Here is a 20,931-nt window from a genome sequence, read left to right on the forward strand (position 1 = left end):
CCAATCGTAATCTTTTTTAACTGTGCCATATTACGTGAACAAATGTTTACCAGAAGAGGGCCTTCAGCTCAGGTTTTGTTGCATTCTACTTGCCTTTGCCTTATTTTTTCCTATTGCAAGTTGGTTGATTCCTAATAGAACATTTATGATGGATCAAAATGTTCACATAAAAAAAAGTTAAAAATTAAAAAAATCTTAGCCAGTCTGAGTGGCAAAGGGAATGGATTCTTAATTACTGTGCTTCCCTTTCATTACTGCCACCTGATTTAAATCTCTAAGTAAATGCTTTAGAGTAGCAATGTAAGAGTTTACAGTAACATTCTTCAGAATAAGAAAAACTATGGCATAGTTGTATTCTCTAATGAAGAGAGAGAAAATACAAAGAGATTGTTAAACTATTATCAGTCCCTACATAAAAATGTTCTTCACTAAGGACTGTAATAAACAGAAGTAATATTCTTTATTCTGGCACGATAACTCTCTACTTTTATTGGAGTGTGACTCAATCCACCTTTTTATCTTGGAGGAAAAAACACAAAACCGGAGAAATGTCATTTCAGAGAAAAACTGTACCACTGGCAAAAAGTTTACATTAAGATGGTTTTCTTTAAACACTTAACTGAGAGGTTTTTGTAATGCAACTGAAAGAATATACAACGTAAAAGCATAAAATCATTTTGCATCAGAAAACAGACTTCATAGTACTTGTTACATGGAGCTAATGCATGATACTGTACATTTTACATGACATCTATTTCACCAGGAAAGTATGATTTTTGTCAGTCTGTTTTAATCTGTTGTATTTTCCCTAAGTAGCAGATTCAACTTCAAGTATTAATTTATAGTTTGCAGTTGTGTTAGTATCTTGGCTTCCAAAATTTTTCCAGGAATTGTGGTAAGCTCATATCACTGTTTATTAACCTTAAAGACATGACAATTCCTCTGTAATCACAGAATGACATTACAAAGTCTTTTTATCCACTGTTGGTTCTAAATTTTAGATTTGTGTTATAAAATATCAAAACAATTTAGTAAGTATATTGAAATGTGAAGTAATTGAAGTGGAAATTATCTGGCCATTAACTGCTGGTAATGATTAATGTGATAGGCAAATTACTACTGATTTTAATTACAATGTGTCTGTTCATTTCTACAACAAAATTCAGGCTTTTGAAGGAAATGAAGTATCAAATCCAGAAGTACAGAAAATAATAATCTATAGGAGTATAATTTTTACTGAAATAATTTAAATGTTCGTTTCCCTGCAAGGAAATGTTATTGTGAGTATTGTTACTGTGCAACTCTCACTAAGAATCAAGGTATTGAGGGGTGTGTGTGTGTGTGTCTTTTTTTTTTCTTCCCAACTGTGCTCCTACAAAGCAAAGTAATAACTCCTATTTTAGTTTTTGACCACATAAACAAGAAACTATAGGGATTATGACAATATTAAAATTATTGTCCAACTCATGAAAACATCTGAATTTACAAAGGCAATAAGCAGCCAAACTTGCTGGAACCAACCCAATTTTTAATTAATGAGCTCTTGAAATGTGCGTGAAGACTGAAAACTGTATGCAGATATGCTTCCCTACAGTAGTCAATCTAATCTTTCTTTGATGCATTTTATAGGATTATCTATTGGCTTTGTATCAAAAGGATACTGAAGGAGTTGATGTTGTGTAGCATCATACAACGACATGCATGAAGTATATGCCCTCTGTAAAGTTCTCCACAATATTGTCTATGGATATTCCAAAAAATGTCTCTACATTAACAGATATTCTTTAAGAAGAACTGTAAGTGCTCTATCAAGGCTCAGTGGTGAAAGGAAAGACCAGAAGCCAGCCCAAGGCCTTTGAGCAGCTGGATACCAAGGATACAATGGAAAAATCCACCGCTCCTCCTGGTGAAAGAATGGAGGTGAGTGCAATAGTAGAACCTCTTTGTTTTCTTCCCATTAGTGAAGTACTAGGTGCTTTTTGAGGCAAAAATCTAGCACTTAAGCTTCCCAGCACTTTGTCTTTATGTACTACAAGTAATATATGTAGCCCATATTAAAACCCCAGTAATATTACTCATCTATGTATTAAGTATGAGTGCGTTGCTTATAGTGGCAAAGGCTAAACTGATCCAGTTAGAGCTGCAGTTGCTTGACATTGCTAATTCTCAGTGACATTAGATGAAAGCAGCTATAACTTACTCATTTTAACTAAAAAGGAAAGGAACAGTATTTAAAGTTAAAGCTTAATATTTGTGGAATGCAAAACATCATCAAAGAGCTGCTCAAACCATCATAAATTCTGCTGTACTCTTACACATGACTCTATCATCTGTTTCAGATGCTCCAAAAAACCTTTGAAACAATTGCATGATCTCTTTAAGTACCCTTAACACATGAAATTAATTTCTGCAAACACCTCGAGTATCAAATAATGAAAGTCCTTTAATGAATAATCTGGAGAAGAATAGTTTATGTTTTGCTATCAATTATGGAAAATCTTAAGAGGTATTTGTAATTTCTTAAATTGAGAACTGACTTGTTAATAATGTCTTTAAACAGATCGTGAGCCTTGAGTTTTTTCAAAAATTTTACTAGTTTTGAACTCCAAGTGCCAAAAATTCAGTGCTTTTTATTTCAATATTACTAAAGTATGCCTCAGTGGATCTTCTAAGTTGATCTGATCCCCCTCCTGAGAATGAGGGAAGGAGGGTTATCTTTTGAAGATAGTAAGAATGAAGAAGGTCAAGACTGCATGAAATAATATTTTTCAGACCACAAAATGAGAAACTTATGGAAACAGTTTGTAATGTTAAATTAGTCTACTATATTTATTGAATTCTGTTATGGAGAGGTTAAGTTGCATCTTTGTAGACCATTTATTTACCAAAACAAAACTTCACATGAGGTTTGTTATTTATGTAAAACCAAACCAAAACAACCACCCCTTCTCCCAAATTATACTATGCAGAATATATTTCTTCCAGTATTAGTAAACTCTAAAATGATCATTGAACTCATCCCATCAACTCCGTCCTTCCCAAAAATGCTGAGCAAGAGTGAAGAGTGCTAGCAAATCAAGTAGATATATGCATCACTAATCCATACAGATCAGCATTCCTTGAAATGTAAATTCCACAAAGGGACCTGCATTTTTCAAAGATGTGTACAGCTTCTGCCAACTGGTGTTGCTGCATTCAACTCATTTAAAGATTAGCTGTAAACTTCAGAGAAGAAGGAGAAAGACTTGATGCCTGAAAGCATAAATAAAGACATTAGATTTTTCTTTCTTTTCTATTTCTATTTTGTTATTTTCTTTTCATAGGCTTCAGAGGAGGCCCATGAAATTGCATGTGACATATAGACAGTGAACTCTTCAATTACTGGCAACTACCTGAAACCTTTGTTAAAGTACGCATTGTTTTCAAATTAACTTCTTGCCAAAAAAACCCAAACCAACAACACAACCTTATTCTTATTTTCAGTACTATTAAATGGAATCATCATTGAGAAGAAGCAAAAGAAGAATATGGAAAGTTTTGGAATGTATGAGAAACAGAAAGCAATGCTGAAAGAAAGCCACCATCTATGATATGAACTGCAGGTATGTTGCTACCTTTAATACTGTATTTCTGAAATTAGTGGACTGGGATGAGTTTTGTTCATCATTGAGACTGCATTGGTCAGAGAGAACAGGCTCGGTTAAACGATACAGAGAATGTGGATTTCGGGCTTCCGTTATCAGATAAAAATGTTGTGCCCACAAAATGCAAAGTGTTGGTCCAATATAAAATCACCCTGCTTATTTGGAGTTCAGAATTTTTCTCAGTTAACTTTTAACCTGACAGATGACAAAGATGATATTGGAAGACTACACAGCTGTATTTATTACAGTTTGCCTATCCGGTGTCCTGGTAGAGACGATACAAAACCAGCATAAACATCCCGTTCTTAGGCTAATTTGAAAGAAATATATCTGTATTTCTGCACCTGATTCAGATCAACATTGTACTTCTGAGTAGTCCCCACATGATCAATATTAATGATGAAGAAGCCACAATCTCAGGATAGGTGGAAGAAATAAATAACCATTTGGGCCCTTTGTAGAAATCAGATATGTAGTAAAAAAATCAGGCTTCAGAAAGATAATTTCAGAAGTTAATTATAAAATGACAAATATAATTTTCTCTCATATATACACATAGAAATAGCAGAAGAGATAAAGAATAAGATTTTTTATGTTATTTTTAACATTTTACATTTTTGAGGGAATATTTGATGAAGGCTATTTCCACATAATCTGGCTGGGTCTGATTCTGTCCACCTTTAGTGGAACACTGCTACCTGCCGAACATCTAAGTAGCCCCCACATGAAGTATTACAAGCCTAAATATTAGCGCTGCAATACATACCTTTTAGCCTGTGAAATGGAAGACTGAATCCCATGTTAGGGACATACACTCCTGTAGGCTTGAGCAGTGGCTTAGAGAGAAGGACACAGATTCAGGAACCTCACCAGGGTTAGGCGGAGATTGATGCTGCGATGCTCCGAGCAGGCTCACACAGCTGCAGCTCACCAGTGTTCTGAGAAGCTTAAAGGGATTGTGCCTGGTGAACCCTTCTACTAGGGGGTGCACCAGAGTGTCTGGATTGCAAGGTACAATGTCAAACAAGCACATCTGCACCTGTAGTTCTATCTGGCACCACATTTAACATTTCAAGTTGATTTTCTTCTTTGGTATTGATATATAACAAAATGTTTACATGAAAAAGAAGAACAATACTGTCAAAGAAAATATTAAAAACAAAAAAATGCATAATGCAGTTGTATAGTTGGATGTTTTTTATATATAATCTGAGTATGTCATACCTAGCATACTTAACACTGTGCCTGAGATATACAGTATAACAAGATGTTTTAACTTTGAGAACATCCCAAGATCTGTATTAGAAATAACAAAATAAAAATATTCGATGCTTTGGAGGGGCAAGCAATTTTTTTTTTCCCCCAGCAAGAATCAATGTACCAATGGAGATATGTAAACTAAAGCCAGGAGAGGGAGAGTTAACTAGTCACAGAATGCAAACATGATTAATATGGTAGTATTAACGGATACCTTTTCCATTCAAGAGCAAAGTGACATAATTTATATAATCAAATATTTGTACAGTTGCTGATATAAATTATTTTTTCCATTAAGGGTTTTTTTTTGTTGTTGTTGTTTTTAGTGTACAGAATAACAGTGTAAATTGAGGTTGCCTGGGATATTTTAATTTCTTTACATTCAGGAGACTCAGTTTAAGCTTCATCAAACAGTTATATTCTTTGGAGATTTTTTTTTTTTGTAAACCCAAGATGGTAAGAGTGTGGTTTAATACTAATGATATACTGATAGGGAGCTTCTAGTTCACCTATTCAAAATCACAAGTGAAACAGATTCCCTCTATTATTAATTAAGTACTTCAGTGTATTATCAGCGGATGAATTATTTATTGGAGCCACTATATATGCCCCCTGTTTTAAGATACAATTTAACTTACTGTATGAAAAATTCTAGAAATCAATGCCACTATCATTGTGTGATATAAAAAAAATACTAACAACAAAAAATACAGAACAGTTAGAATAATACCATTTCAAACATTTACATTTTCTACACTGTTCAAAGTAGTCATTTTTCCAAAACAGCTCAAATCTTGTAACATACATATCTGAAATAAGTCTGCTGAAGTTAATGTATTTGCATGATGAGAGAAAGAAGATCAGAATTTGACTCACAGTAATCATACAAATATGTGAAACTTGTTTTTCCCCAACATAAAGGGTACCATTTCCATGAGTTAGAGGTGTTATTCCAACGAAGCATATAACCAGGATGTTAAGTTCTCATAATACTGTTCTCTACAGTTTAGAAAGATCCGTTTGAAAAAGTTTGTTTCAGGCCCTTTTTAAGAAACATTGATTCCAAATGCATTAATGCCAGTCAAAGGAATGATTAACCATTCTGTAAAATTTTGCATTGTGCTCTCTGAAGTAAGAATACAGTTGCTCTAAAACAGTGCTGTTAACAAGAGGATGGGGACGCCCTTTGGATTCATGTAAACATCTCTCCCTTCCGTCGCTTCTAATGCAGTAGAATCCCTTGGTTTGGTTAAAATAAAAATTAGAAGACATAATTCGGGAAGGAAGATTTAGAAATCTTTCAACTTTTTGTAATTCAGGAAGAGGGTCCTTGATTAAAGTATTGCCATCCACTATGTGAATCTGATCCAAACTGAAATGCTTAAGCCACTTTTCCATATGAACATCATATAGACTTCTCTGAATAGCTTTGTATTTGGTATTAAGTGCTCCATTCTTAATAACAATATCTTCAAAAAGCTGAACAGGCTTGTGACTTTCTACTCTGTTGTAATATACTTGGGTATAGTCAGATATAACTCTCTCAGTGGGATCCCTTAGAATAAGCAGCAGTTTAATGGAGCTATTCATGTCATGAATTCTTCCTGGAGCCTGTGGTGATGTAAAATAGCCTGGTGTTTTCTCAATTGTAATTTGATTTCCATAAGAAAATGGCATCAGACTTCTATACCAGTCTATTCCTTTCACATAATTTTCATCCCAGTCAAAGAAGTGGACTTCCGTAGCTGCTACCACAATATTAGGATGAATATCCAACATTTCCAGTAAAGCCCTTGTCCCTCCTTTACGAACTCCTATGATGATTGTCTGAGGTATTTGCCGGCTTGTGCCAGGAGGTCTCACCTGTGCCGAATAGTGTTCACTTTTATTGCTGAATAATCCTACTTGTGACTTCAGTGTTTCCAACAGTGCCCCATCCTCAACAGGAGCACCCTGAGCATGAGTCAGCAGAAGATAAGCTGACACTAGTAGGAAGGCCATGTGGAGAGGAGTAATTAGTTCAAGATAATGTTATGCTCGACTAATGAAAGAATAGGTAAGTCCCCTCTCGAGCTGGCTGGCAGAACCCGTGGTAAACACACAGCAAGTTTCTGAAGCATCTACAAAATAAAATAAGACAAGTCAGTATTCCTAAACCCATCACCAGTTAGAAACTGCACTCACAATTCAATTCACAAATTGAATCTGTGATCTCAACAGAAAATTTATACCAAAGTTATTTGTTTTCCCTGACTTTATTTCAGAAGAACCAGAAAAAACCTGCGTGCTTTTTTTCCTTAACCACAGGTGAGTAATGATGGCTACTAACCCTCCAACAGCTTTTATTTCCTTTAAGCAGAACATTATAATTGTTTACCAGATTTTAAATTCCTGACTATTATTTGCTTGCTTTGATTTCCCTAGTTCTTTTCTACATATATCATATACTTCTCTTGCCATATATACCATACCCAGTATGATATTAATAGTAATTCCAAAGCATTTTGAATGTCAGTGCCTTTCCCTTAATTTAGAATAGTATATATACTAATCTAAATAATAGCACTGGATGGTGGTGCAACCATTTGGTTTCCAGTGAGCTATGGATCATACAAAAAAAAAGTTCTATTTACTTGGACACAGAAAACAGAGCACGGATATTATTTGAAACAGATCACTAACAGATAGCAGTGATAAAAAAAAAATCAGATAAATGCAACACCTGCACTGGAACCACTATGCTTATATTGCCTGCTTCTGTGTCTGAAAAATCTTTCAGGACAAATCCTCATTGAGAGGATTCTTGGACTTTATTCCATTTCTGAGCAGTTATAACATTTAAAGATTTGTAGGATACATCTACATCCTTAACTTGATTTGTTTTCAATGCAGAGTGTGGAAACAAGCTGTTTTGCATATAGTGAAGCAGCAGTCATTTAAAAAAAACAAAACTGGTTTTGGAATCTATTTGAATTGCGGCTCATATTTTAAAGTAAAGTAGTCTCAGAAATACTACATCTGTAGCTTCTTTTTCGGTTCCACTGCCAGTGTCTTTCTTTTTCTGAATATATTGGTCACAGTACTTCACCTCTTAGAAACGACCTTAGAAAACACAGCCAATTCCCATTTGTCATGGCTCTGAGAAGCACTCAGTATTTCTATTTAAAAATTGTTTACTTTGAGGCTTACTTTACAGACTTAAACATTTAACATAACATTTTTGATAACAACTGTCTAGGCAATGCAGCAGACTCATTAAATGTATTTGCTAAATCTTATTAAAAGCTACTCCAGCTTTTTGGATATCTAGGGAATGACTCTTGTTAACCTGAATGCGCTCTAAACTCACAGATAGATAGCAAATATTAACCCTAAAATTGCCATTTAAAAATAAACTATGACCTTTAGCGAGTAAATCTGTGGAGAACATTCCCTGTTATGTCCAAGCAAGACCTAAAGGGCAACTGCCTCTTCAAAAATAGCAGGGTTTCAACCAGTAAAATGTGTGAGCATACACTTATTAAATATTGGAAAAGTCCAAGTACAAATTGGCTTTGTAATCAGAGACTGGAGAAAATACTGCTCTCCTTTACAAACCTGAGAGGAAGTTTAATTTGAAAGGTCACAAGTTTTTTTTACTAAGAACTTCTGTGTGAAATTCTATTGAAAATTCTCAAAACCAGGGAATATAAGTGTTTCTGTGGCAATTACAGGACGGAAGAACAAATATGTTTACACCAAAACCATTTGTAGCTTTGTAGCTACATTTTTCAGATTGACTTCTTTTTTGGATGGCAAGTTTGGAAAATGCTAGCCAGTAGCCAATGATTTGGGAGCCGGGGGGCAAGGGAGCAAGGAGCAGTTAATCATTCTTTTAACCTATTCTGAAATCCACTGGGTTTTAATTTAGATTCTATTTGTCTTCATTTTTAAATTAAAATTCTTTCAGGAAGATTGGGGAATTGTTTTTGTAAACACTTTAAAATTGTTTTTAATTTATCTTTTTTTGTGCCTATACACACAGTACATTATACATTATAACGTGTATACACCTGCATACATTAGATTACACAAACTTTGAAACTAAGGCAAGACCAGCCTGAATATCTGCCAATCAAAGGATGCCTTGCAAATACCAAGGTGGAGACATATAGTTCATTATTTAATTTAAATTCTGGAAGTATCCCATCCTGAAACAGTTTTATGAACTGATTCTTGACAGTTATTTTTGGCAGATTTGGCATATTTATTTAACCAGAAAGAAAAGTATTTTGGGAGTTTTTGAGAAGAAGTATTCTTGAGACTAACTAGGTTAACAGCTTAAACAAAAAATAGAAAGGGAGAGAAGAAAGAAGGAAATTCTCTGAAATCAACTAAAACTAGTGTAAAATAAGATACAAAAGTGTTTGAGACTGGGGGCTCTGCAGTGGTATAGACAGAGGTATGCTCTTCCTAGACCTAATGACAGATAAAAAAATGTTCAAATTATTTAAAAAAATGTATTTTAAAAACCTCAACACTAATATTATTTTATCCCTAATTAAATGATAGTTATCTGGTTTCATGTACCTAAGAATCAGGTGCAAATACTGTCAAAGAAGCCTGTAACCTGAATGAGAAATCCATACTTGGAACTAAAGAAAATTGGTCTTCCAAAATATTATCAGGTTCAGATGTGATGTGAGTGTCTAAATTAATTTACCATCTGAAATCAGCAGTTCTCTATAAAACATGTAGAAAGCCAAGTAACAGAAGAGATTCTGCATTTTATATGGACCAATGTATTAGTAGCATCTTTGAAAACAATTATACTAGTTTAACCAGTTTACAATTGCGTAGTTGTTTTATATAGTGGAAATTTCTTAGATTCATTGCTAGAAGAAAACCTTACCCGGGAAACACTACCAGAAATAATCAGAATGTGCTGTAAAACTGGTGCCTAAATAGATCAGAATTGCCTTTGGGAGCAATTCCATCAGAACAACATTCCAGCTTCAGCCTAAGATATTTGATTGATTTTGATGAAGCTCTAAGATGTTAAATCCTGTGGTTAGGTTATAATTGCTATATAAATGTAAAGGTTTTAAAGATGATTTATCAAATATAATTGGAATGTTATTTGAATAATTTTTGTGTTGCATTTCTGCCTTTATGCAATTAAATGCACAGTTTTAGAAGATATGAACTGCTTTCTGTAATGAAAACAATATATTTTACATTGCTGTACTGCACACTCCTTGAATCTCAGAGTATTCCTAAGAAATTAACCCCATGATACATGATCAGAATTATAGTGCCTTATTATGGTTTTTCCCCCCCCATTATTTGGTAGTGTTGGTGTTGCTTAGTAACATAAGGAACCTCAACAGGTATGATACTTATTAAGCAGAAATGAAGTTCAGAAAGAAATTCATGCTGCAGAGAGGACTAATTAGGTAGATACTACCTTGGGCTTTTGTTCGTTTTACTTTTTTAAAACCTTAGACTAGATTGAAGAAGCTCAGATGCTGGCTGAAAAATCATTTTAATATTGCAGAAATGTTCTAAAGACCCTTAACTGCTGCATTGTACTGTAAAAAAACCCACCTTCTAAGCAGCTTATGATTTATCTTGCTTTGGGGTAAAGTACATCATAGGGTAAACCTAACTGGATTATCATTACTAATTTATAATATTATTAATTTCTAATAATACTTTCCGCTGCCTGTAATGCTTTTCATTGGAGAATTTCACAGCACTTTGTGTTAATGATCTATGTACACCCTATTAAGGTACCATTCTCACCTTACAGGAAATTGCAACTGACCAACCTATAGATCCAGTTCAGCAGTGCAAATGCTTTGGAAAGTCAGGGTTAATGTGATCTGCTCAAGGTCATATAACAGGTTTATAGTCCAACCAAGAATAAAAGCCTCAGGGCTTCCAATTCCCATTCCAACTTTGTGCCATTTCATGGCAGCCACTCACATCTCTTACGGTAAAAAAAAATGCTTGGGTTACATGCTAAACTAAAAAGCAAAGACTCCTCAATGCTTCAGCATAAGATTAGAGTATTTTGTGGAACAGGAAGATTCTTCCTACTTGCTCACCCCTGCAAATTGAAACAAGGTATGAACTCAGGATTTTGTTGTTTCAAGGTATTTATGCAGAAATACTTCTGTCCACTACTGAAAACTACAACAATGGGAAGTGGTCAGACCAAGTACAACAAAACACAAATTTGTCTTTATTTTTAAAAATGTGTTTGGATTTAAAAAAGTGTACTGCTTTTCCTGTTTATTCCTATTATATATCAATTCATCCCAACACTGAGATCAACCATTGAGAAGAGTATAATTCAAAGATTTTAAGGCTTACTGGCACTCAAATCTGTACCAGCTCAATTTTATCTTTATAATCAAGTACATCTCTAACGCTGACAATATAAAAGAACCATATAAATAGAAATAGCAGCCTAACTGTATTCATAACCAAAGCTCATGTAAGGTGAACTTTTTCAGGAATTTTTTAAAAGAAAATCACACTTTGATGACAGTTATGCCAGTGCAAAGTATCCATATACAGACTGCCTTTACGTAAAAAATAATTCTAAATAACACCGCCGCCACCACAATTCTAAAAGTTTTCAAGTATCTGAAATTAGGTTGTTTTTTTTTCCTTTGGTAAAAGTAGAGCTAGTTACATAGCATAATAAATGCAAATCTGCTCTCAGTATGACTTATACCTTTTTGAAAAACAGGCACATGAATAATCCAGTGCATATGGGACATGTTGCTTAATACAATCCAATATCAATTTGTTCAAATCCAATAAAGTAATGACTAGTTCTATTAATTCTAAGCATTAAATGTTAGAAGTAATACAACATCAAAAGTCCTCTTCATAATACCTTAATTCTGCTTTGTAGAATAGTTTGTGAAATAATGGACATTGAAAAATACCTGGCACATGTCCAACATTTGAACAAAAATGTATCCTCTTTAGTATGAAGTAAAAAGAAACAAAATTCAGCTGCTTCTATCTGTACAGGTCAGAAACACCTAGACTGAGTTAAGGAGACAATGAGAACACATTTATGAGTGTGAAAAATACTTAAAATTTTGAAAAGTTTCCTACATAGAAACAATTGTGAGTAGACCTTAATTTTGTTAGAAGCAGTGCAATTACTTCAGGTTTACGTTAGAATGAGATCAATTAGAAATAGGTGCGATTGAATATGTTTAGAGCTGTGTCCTAAAAGTTCCAGTGAGGTCAGATTCAGAAGAATCCCAAATTAACTATTCCATGAAACTAAAGACTGTGTGAAAAGACAGTTATCCCAGCACATGATAACCTTTTATCTTCAGATAGGGCATGAAACTATTCTGCTAGACATTTACTCTACATTCTGTTACCAGATTAAGTGTAATAACTAAATAACACTCCCGTGATGTCATTACCGGGCTTTATCAAAGTCTGTTAGGAGAGGTTAGGCAGTCTTCATGAATGAATATGCACAGATCGGACATGAAGAATACTTTCCACCAGTGATTGTGAAAAATGTCAGATGCAAACTGGAGAAAGCAAGAAAGGTTGAGTGTGAGTAAAATATGACATGGCATTTTGTAACAGAGCTTCAGTCTGAGCTCCAGTGGTGTCTGGTTATACAAGGAGCAGAGGACTAAGAAAATATGAAAAGGACCGCAGATCCCAGAGTCAAACAAACATCGCAGCAGTTTGTATTGCTCGTGAAGAACATTAACATTCTTGTATGCACTTAAGAATTTTGTTTGCTTTCATTTTCCTAAAACTATGGACATATTTTTAATAGGGAGATGTACTAAGAATTTTTAAATGAGGCACTACCTAAAAGGCATGATCCCACAGACTGTTCCAATATTCTGTCTTGCTGTCACAACCACTCTTCTGGAAATGAAAGAATCTAGATGTGTCTCTTGAAGCATCAATATAAAAACATATGTTATCCCAAAGAAATACAAAGACATTAACATTTTAAAGTCCTAATATCAGCAGTGACTTTATTTGAATGAACCTTTGCTAATGACATTGCAGCTTTATAACAGCCAACAGTTACTACATTACAGAAATAAAAAAAGGAATAAAAAAGAAAGTAGCAATTTGGTGAGTAAAGATAGGAGCTACAAAGTAATGGCAATTGGCTGCAGGCTTCCCTTCTACCAGGTACACAGACTATAACAGATAAAAACGAAAGCTAAGAAAGGTTAGCATAAACTATAAACACATTAAATCATTGACAGGTGATATTAGTAGATATGAGTTTTGAAAAAACTTTGCTCCCCTAAGGCTAGCATTACATTTTCTAATTCCCTTTTCTGATAACTCAAGATAGAAAATTCCCTGATGATAATATGACTGCAAATATATAGCAGTACCTTATATACAGTAATATATACATTATAACTACACTAATACATTTCTGAGCTAAATAAGCCTTCTACAGCTGTAGCCTGCACAGTTATGTTTTACGTTATCTTTGAAAAATACCACATTCAAACCATCCACATAAAACTTACTGAATTACAATTTCATAAAGACCCTTAATATGTTTAGTCCATAACGGCAGGTACATTCTAAGCATACCTCTAAAAAGACATAAAATCTTTTTCTGTTCTTATTAAAATGTAAAGCATAGATAGTGGTCAGATTAATAAAGATGACAAGGCCAGTTTTGTATGTCTAATCACTCTGTATATCACACCGGCATATTTCAAATGGAATCACATTATTATTTAGTTGAATTAAACTTACACCTCTAATTGTTAATTATGCATCAGGACTAAAGTAACTGAAGTAACAAAGATGCCACGCCAGGTCTTCAGCCAAATAAGCAGTAACTGTGTAATTACAAAGATGCAAGGTGTAATGATGTGTGGCTGATAACTGGCTCTTGTTTTATTTCTACAGAGCTTACTAAGGTAAAACTTCAACCTCTCTCCCTCTGGTATAATTAATTTAATATTATTCATTTGCCCACACTCATTGTCATAAATAACACCTTAATACTCACTGATGTTTAAGAATTAAAATTAGATTTTGCTGCAGAGGGTTTATGAGACCTGTCTTTCAAAGGGAAAGATTCCTCAGAGTGTGAGAGATGGCAACAGAAGCGTTCAGTAGGGATGACGACAAGTTAGTGCTCTGTTGTACAAAACAGCAAACTCCCACAGAAGATCCACGTCAGACAGGTGACCCTAGAACCGTTACGCTGTCTTATAAGAAGCAGAGCTTCCTGACATTCAAAAAACCCCTGATTGAACTGGTGGGTACTCGAAAGCATTACAGCTTCAAGGACTCCAAAAAAGGGAAGACTTTGTCTCACAGAAGAGTTCTGGGCAGAACTTGCCAATATTAAACCTTATGCTCTCAGCACTGTCCTATTGCAGGGTGAGAGCAGTCCAGGCAGAGCTCACCAGACATTGGCAGCTGCATGGGGAGCGACCTAAGACAGCCAGGAGTGACACGTGATGAGCTGGCCTGGAAGAGAAGCCACGACGCATTAGTCTTACAGGCAAAGAGGCTCCTCTGTCCCCCACCTTGAATGCTCTCACACAGTTAAGGACTTCAGCCAAGTCTGCAGAGCCAAGGTCAGTACCTTACTCTCTGCTTATAATATCTTTTTGGAGAACTTTTCCAAGGCTTTGGCATTAGTCTCTGGGAAGTAGTTACATGATGTTGACTGATAAATACTGCTGTATTGGGTCTTATATAATTGCTGTATATACCCACTGTACAAAGTATGAAATAAATTGATCCTTCCCTCGGTAGTAAGTCCTACTATCCAACAGTCAGCAGATTGGAGACCTTCTAATGTCAAATTGAGACACTAAGAGAAGGAGCCAGCTTCTTGGCTCAGGAATATACTGAAAAGCATCGCTGTAAAAAGTGAGCTGAGAATTCATCCACAGTAAAACAAAGCAGTTGAAAGGCCCATCAGAGTTCAAATGATCTGGCCTTATAAAGGATGACTGAACAAAGTTTAGGAAGTACTTCATTACTGCATGCAGCCAAAGAGCATATTTATTTTTCTGACTACAGCTACTTCTTAAGTATTTGATATTTTTGGTAGTTTCTAGTTAAGCCAAGATTGTGAAAAGTACTGCGAAGAAAAATAGAAAAGAGCTCAGGAGCAATTTTTTTTTTTTTTTTTAAAGAGTGACTATAAAACAGGATGTGAGGGAATATAGAGATATTGGAAACATAAATCATCTAGACAACTGATTTAAAGCTGAAAATCTAATTTTGAAACTTTGGGTACTAGCATAGGCCATGATAAGAGAAAAGATCAAGATAACGATCAGAGACAAAAGACCTGAGTATGCTTGTTTGATGCAATAACAGGATTTGTAAACTAAGAAACCTGCCTAGTCTACACTGAGTTTAGGTATGCTGAGAGACTTTGGCATCAAAGAATCCAAAATTACATTAAAAAAACCTCCTCATAGTCTACCTTTCCTCAAAGTAAATAAACATGCAGAACTTGAAGTCAGAGACCACACAGAGCAACCGCCTATCAATCCTTAAAGCTGATTAACACAGAAAGTAGTGAAAAGGCAAAATTCTGTCTTACACTGGTAAACAAATCCTTGCTGCAAAGGTAAATATAGTATCACGATACAGAACAGGTAAACACGTTAGAAAAGAAACAAATAGACAATACTCTTGTTGAATTAAAACTCAATACCTTCAATACATATCCATTATTGAGTTACATGCATGTTCAACCCAGCAGGCAGCTGCAGAGACACAGGGATGAAAACTGAGGAAACATTTGAAAATACCTAATAACCAGAGTATGACACAGAAAATAGGTGTGCCAAACTCACGCCTCTTTCACACTGTTCCTTAGGCTAAAACTGAGAGTCAAAGATGACAGTCTGAAAACATGGAGTAAATAGAAGACAGTTTATTTTCTGGATATCATAGAAAAGCAGAAATCAGATTCTTTGTTCTTTATCAGATCTGTTCCCACCGCCAAAGTGGTATGTTAAACTACAGTAAAAGAATACTCATTATTGAAAAATCTGAGAGCAGATAGCTAATACCAAACACTTCTTATGCATATCTCCAGGATTTTGGAGATTTAGTAAGGGTCCTTGCACTTCTTAGTTAGGAATGACAGAACTTAAGAGTAAGTTTCTCCACAGTTCCAATCTTTCAAACCTTGATGTACAGCTTGAACCTGTAGACGTGTCAGTAGTCCAACCAAAGATATACATACACATGTCAAAACCTCTTAAACTTCAGCAGAAAACAAAGCAACTCCCTCTCCAGCCAGTTATTGTGACAACTTCCCTGTGCAAAACCAATCTCTGAATCTACAAGTTTAAGGTCACCCCACAAAACCCACCTTCTGTGGTTGTGCTTTACATCTGAAAACCCAGGGGAAAAATACCTGCAGTAGCACTGCATCAAATAGCATGGTTAATTCAAGCAGAATGTGTTCCTTGCCATACAGCATCGCTTCTCCCCCATAGCTCAGTGCTACTTTGCACCCAGATAAGCCTTCTGCACTATTCATTTAATACTGCTTCACTTCAAATCAGTTACAACTTCTCAGAAAGGCTTCCTGATGGCTGAGAGTGCCTTAAGCAATTCTTCGGAACCTTTAAGCTCTGACAATTTTCACCTAGGTCTTTAAGGTAAAATCATATTTAGGAGCCATCACATACATTCAGGATCTGGACTTTAAGACTTGAAATTTGTGAGACTTGTGACAAAAGAGTCACAAACCCTGACTAGGAGGAGCCACAACAGATGTGGTTGGAGCATGGTATGATTCCCTCCTAGCTTAAAATATTGTGTTTGCTGGCTATGATGCTAAAATTTGCAATTAGTACTTTTTTTATTTCAAATTGTAGTATCAATCTGGAAAACATCTGTTGCACCTAGAAATCCTATAAGGAGAAATATATTAAAAGGTCATTAAGTATGAATGGTGTTATCAGTATTCTGGTAGTTGGCAAGGTGCTAGAAACTCCTGTAACAGAGGAGAAAGAGGCAGCAGTAGGGAGGGGTTCTGATATGTTTTCATAATTAATTGCATATTAATTAGAGCAATAAAGCATTAGAATGTTCAAAGTCATTCTCTTACCAGTGGGTAGGCTGTATGGGATATGTCCTTTGTTTGTAAAACCCCTAATTTCAGCTACTCAAAAAGATACAGTAAGACAGCAGACTGGTCTTATATTGCCACGATGGGACATTTCCCCAAGGATCAATATTAACATGACATAAAGGCAAAAGGTACTTTCACTATCTTGCATTCTCCCTTTCCCTCTCAATTTCCTTCCCTCCCAAATAAAAAAGACAAGAAAACAAAGCACTAAATTTTGTTATTTCAGTTCCAGACTGGCAAAAGGCCTTTACTTTCTGTAGGAGCAGGTAATCAGTTTTGTGATCTATTGTTGCCATTGTCTAGCCACAATTAATTTTTTTTCCTTACTATATAGTTTACAGCCATACATTCTATATTATTTTTTCTCAGGAAATTTAAAAAAGAAAAGTTGATTATCAGTCATCATTTCTTCTCTCTTTTACCTGTTCTCCATTACCACTAAAGCACTGTTATATAAAGTAAGGATGTAGGTGTTGTGTATTTTATTTTTAAAACCATCACATACAGTCTTGTGCATCCTGATCCTTGTTTCTCTTGCCTCATAAACACACTCAGAAGTCTCTATGCATGGTGCAATGAAAAAAAAAAAAATTAGCTCACTGTACATTTTACTTCTGCGTACATGATTTTTTCCCTTTTCAATGCAGTATGAGTTTTTCTGGAGTGTTAACAGAATTATTTTCAGCAGGTTTTCTGTGGCATCCTTCATCAGTAGCTTAGAAGTTACTTTAAGCCTTTTGAAGAACAAATGTCAGCATTTGAATACCAGTTAACTTGCAAGTCCAGTGAGATTCCTAGAAAAAACAGAAAGCAAAGTGCCAAACCAACACTTTCAAATCAGACTGCCTAAAAGCACAGAAAATCAGAAAGACATTCTGCTGCCGTTACTCGGTGAAGAGTACTTTACTCCATTAATAAAACAGGGTTGGACAGTGCTGAATGCAAGACTAGAGAATCTTAATTCCCTGCGTAAATAGTGGTTATAATCTTTAAAGCTCTTTCAGCATCTGATGCTTTTGTAGCTGAGAACTCCACTGAAAAAGTCGCCTGTTCTCAGACACCAATACAATCATTTTCCAACTCAGCAAGACACAAGAAACATACTCAAACACAGGTGTAACAATTCTCCAGCAAACATCTGCAGCCTATGATGTATGTCCAAACCTTACACCATTTCAGAAGAACTTCACATTTTTTTAAAAAAGCCTCACAAACATGCAGTAATGCAGAAAGATTAACATGAAATTTAGTTTGGGAAAGAGGATCTCTGCTGAAATCCCAGAATTACTTATTACAACCTATCCATCCTCCTACTCTCAGCTTTTAGTATCGCACTGTTTGGTCATTACATAAAGTGGTTTGCAAAGCATAGTCATAATACTATTTCCCCCCAGTCCGGTTTGTGAAAAATGTACACTTCTATTTAAAGCAACATCATGTTTAATTTTGTGGCAATAAAGGACTTTTTCTGCATTCTGATTATGAATATTTAAGGTAAGAGGACTGAACGTGCCCACAGGGGAAAATAAATCTGGATTTTAAATTTAATTTGCAACGATAAAGTACGGAATAGTTATTTCTGTTTATAGCATGCTAAAAAAGGTAATGCAAGTAAGCAGTGTAAGCTACCGGTTATTGATGCCAGCTCTGTTTTACAGCAATGGTAATAGCTTTTCCTCTCAAGGGATGACAGTATTTCTTCTAGAAACTATAAATTTTATTTATTATTTTACATTTTTAATGCTGAATTTTGATCTTAGATTTGTAGTTTGATGTTTCTTAGCTAAAATACTTTCACACTCATGTCCCACTCATTTTTTATGGCACCTATTTAATTAAATACATTTCAAGCAAAAAGAACAGTAATATTAAGAGTGGGTTAAGTTTCTTCCAAAACCTTTCTGTCCAGGGAGGAAAGTCTGACATGGATGTACCTAGAAAGCTGTCACACCTACTGATGCCTTAAAGGGAATTATAGTCAAAAGAACAAAGTCACTTTGAGTTTATAGATAATAAACAGTTCAGAGCAAACTTTTGAGATCAAAATCAAGATGTTACAATCAAAGATGTTACTGAAGTGCCAGTGTGTGAGAAATAAAGAGGTTCAATTACTGAATGTAAAGAGTCAATTCCTAAACTATGGAGCTCACCAAAATTATATAGGAAATGAGATAGTAGCACATCAAAAAAATTCATAAAATGAAGCTATTTCCCCTGACATTTTTTAATAAAATGATGGATATCATTGTCATTCACAGTCTGAGAATTGTTTCAGAAACAAAATTTCAGTCAAATTTAGAAGTACCAGGAGAAATAAATCATGAAGTTTGATCTATTTCATAAAGCATTGTGGATCTACTGTGTTCTAAAGTATGCAAGAGAAAATTAATGTGAAGGATTTTAAACTATAACATGTAACCAACTTCTACCAAAACCACCACAAAACTGGTAGTGAAAGAGGAAAGGAGTAGAGAAAGCAATGGAAGTTACAAAAAGCAAAATATCAAGCATCCATAGGCAAAACCATGTTATTAATCATATTAATGGCCAGAGTTAGGTTCTATATTTGTGCAAATAAACACACACACATATAGCATACAGAGAAATAAAGAACAGTAATATAAAATAATGTACTCAGATTCAAGAATTTAAATTACTTGGGTTCATGAGGAATGCATGATAAATGTGGGTTATAAAAGTTTATTGCAAACAGATAAATGTGTATACACTGGAAACATGAACAGCTGTTCAAGCACAGAAGGCCTTAGATTTGTTACCACATAACAAAGCTTAGGAAAATTTAGACTTTACTATAGTGCATGTTTGTAGGAAGGCAAAAGTGGTAAGGATGGCATTGTGGTTGTGATTGGAGTGCAGACAATGAATCCAGGTTCAATTTCCACATTTTCCCATGGGGGCTGGAGCAAACATACCTTGGACAGCAGATGCTATAACAAAGTGAGATGGAGTTTGAATTTACAGTTGGTTACATGCTCTCCAAGCAGAGAAACCTCCACAAAACTCTGAGACTATTCACAAGGAGAGTTAGAGCTCAGTGGCTGATACGTTTTAAAATTTACACCTGAGCTTTCTCACGGTGATTGCCCCTTGAAGACAAGCCTCGAGTGTGAAACTTTTCAGAAGCATTTACACTAGTCTAATTTTAGCCCCACAGAAGTCAGCCATGGAATAATTTACTTAGTAGCAAAGTTATGAAAATTATGGAAGTTTGAAATATTCCACTTTCTTCTTCACCTTATGCTCCTCAGAATTGTGTTTTTCACCTTGCAGTGATACTATAAAGGCAAATTTAAATACCTTGAATGTCCAGGTGACGGAAACGTGGAGGCAACCATAAAATGGATTCCTTAAAATTGTAATGGTGAGTTACATTGCTACAGCTGAATGATAAAAGGAAAAGTTAAATCACCATGCAGATTTGGAAATATAGCATGTTGGAGGGATTTTCAATTACAGGGTTGACAAACTATCAAGCAGTATCAGCCCCCATGTTGAAAGATAACAATTTTAAAGCTACCAACAATAGTAACAAAAAAAAAAAAGTCACAGTCATTGAAATAAAATGGGAGAAATTACATTGAAAAAACATGAAGGGAATCTTATATGCTAAAGGAAGGGAACCATGATATGCTAAAATTAAATCAATTTATTTAGATTATACCCCTCATAATCCACCACATACCCCTTTTTGCTGAGCAAAATTTTACATGGCTTTTAAATTCCATTCACCATGCAAGCTAAATAGCACAGGGAAAAGCACAGGCTGACATAGTTTACTTGATCTTTTGACAAAGTGCTTCACTGTTAGTTTCTAGGTAAAAAGCAAAGATTTAATGTGGATTAAAAAAATAGCTCAGAAACCAAAATGTAGGA

The 20,931-nt window shown here is 35.0% G+C and overlaps 1 protein-coding gene across 6 annotated transcripts in view; it reads right to left on the reverse strand.

Moving 5' to 3' along the window:
- Positions 1-441: 441 nt before the first annotated feature.
- The window catches only part of LOC102054204 (heparan sulfate glucosamine 3-O-sulfotransferase 1-like), a 61,412-nt gene continuing 40,922 nt past the window's right edge, over positions 442-20,931 (reverse strand). For 2 of the 6 annotated variants that reach the window (XR_008734006.1, XR_003558416.2), the window contains exons 2-3: positions 4,411-7,021; positions 442-3,252 (exon numbers count right to left, since the gene is read on the reverse strand). Coding sequence is in view for 1 of the 6 variants with exons in the window: in XM_005435167.3 (XP_005435224.1) it covers positions 5,973-6,902 (930 nt within the window). In the remaining 5 variants the exon portion in view is untranslated. Of the gene's footprint in view, positions 3,253-3,861; positions 7,022-11,842; positions 11,947-12,340; positions 12,726-12,746; positions 14,164-20,931 lie in introns of those variants that run through there. The other 4 variants (XR_003558418.2, XR_003558419.2, XR_003558420.2 and 1 more) reach the window with 4 other exon arrangements.

The sequence above is a fragment of the Falco cherrug genome, chromosome 9, assembly GCF_023634085.1.
Source record: "Falco cherrug isolate bFalChe1 chromosome 9, bFalChe1.pri, whole genome shotgun sequence".
In the NCBI taxonomy this organism is placed as follows: domain Eukaryota; kingdom Metazoa; phylum Chordata; class Aves; order Falconiformes; family Falconidae; genus Falco; species Falco cherrug.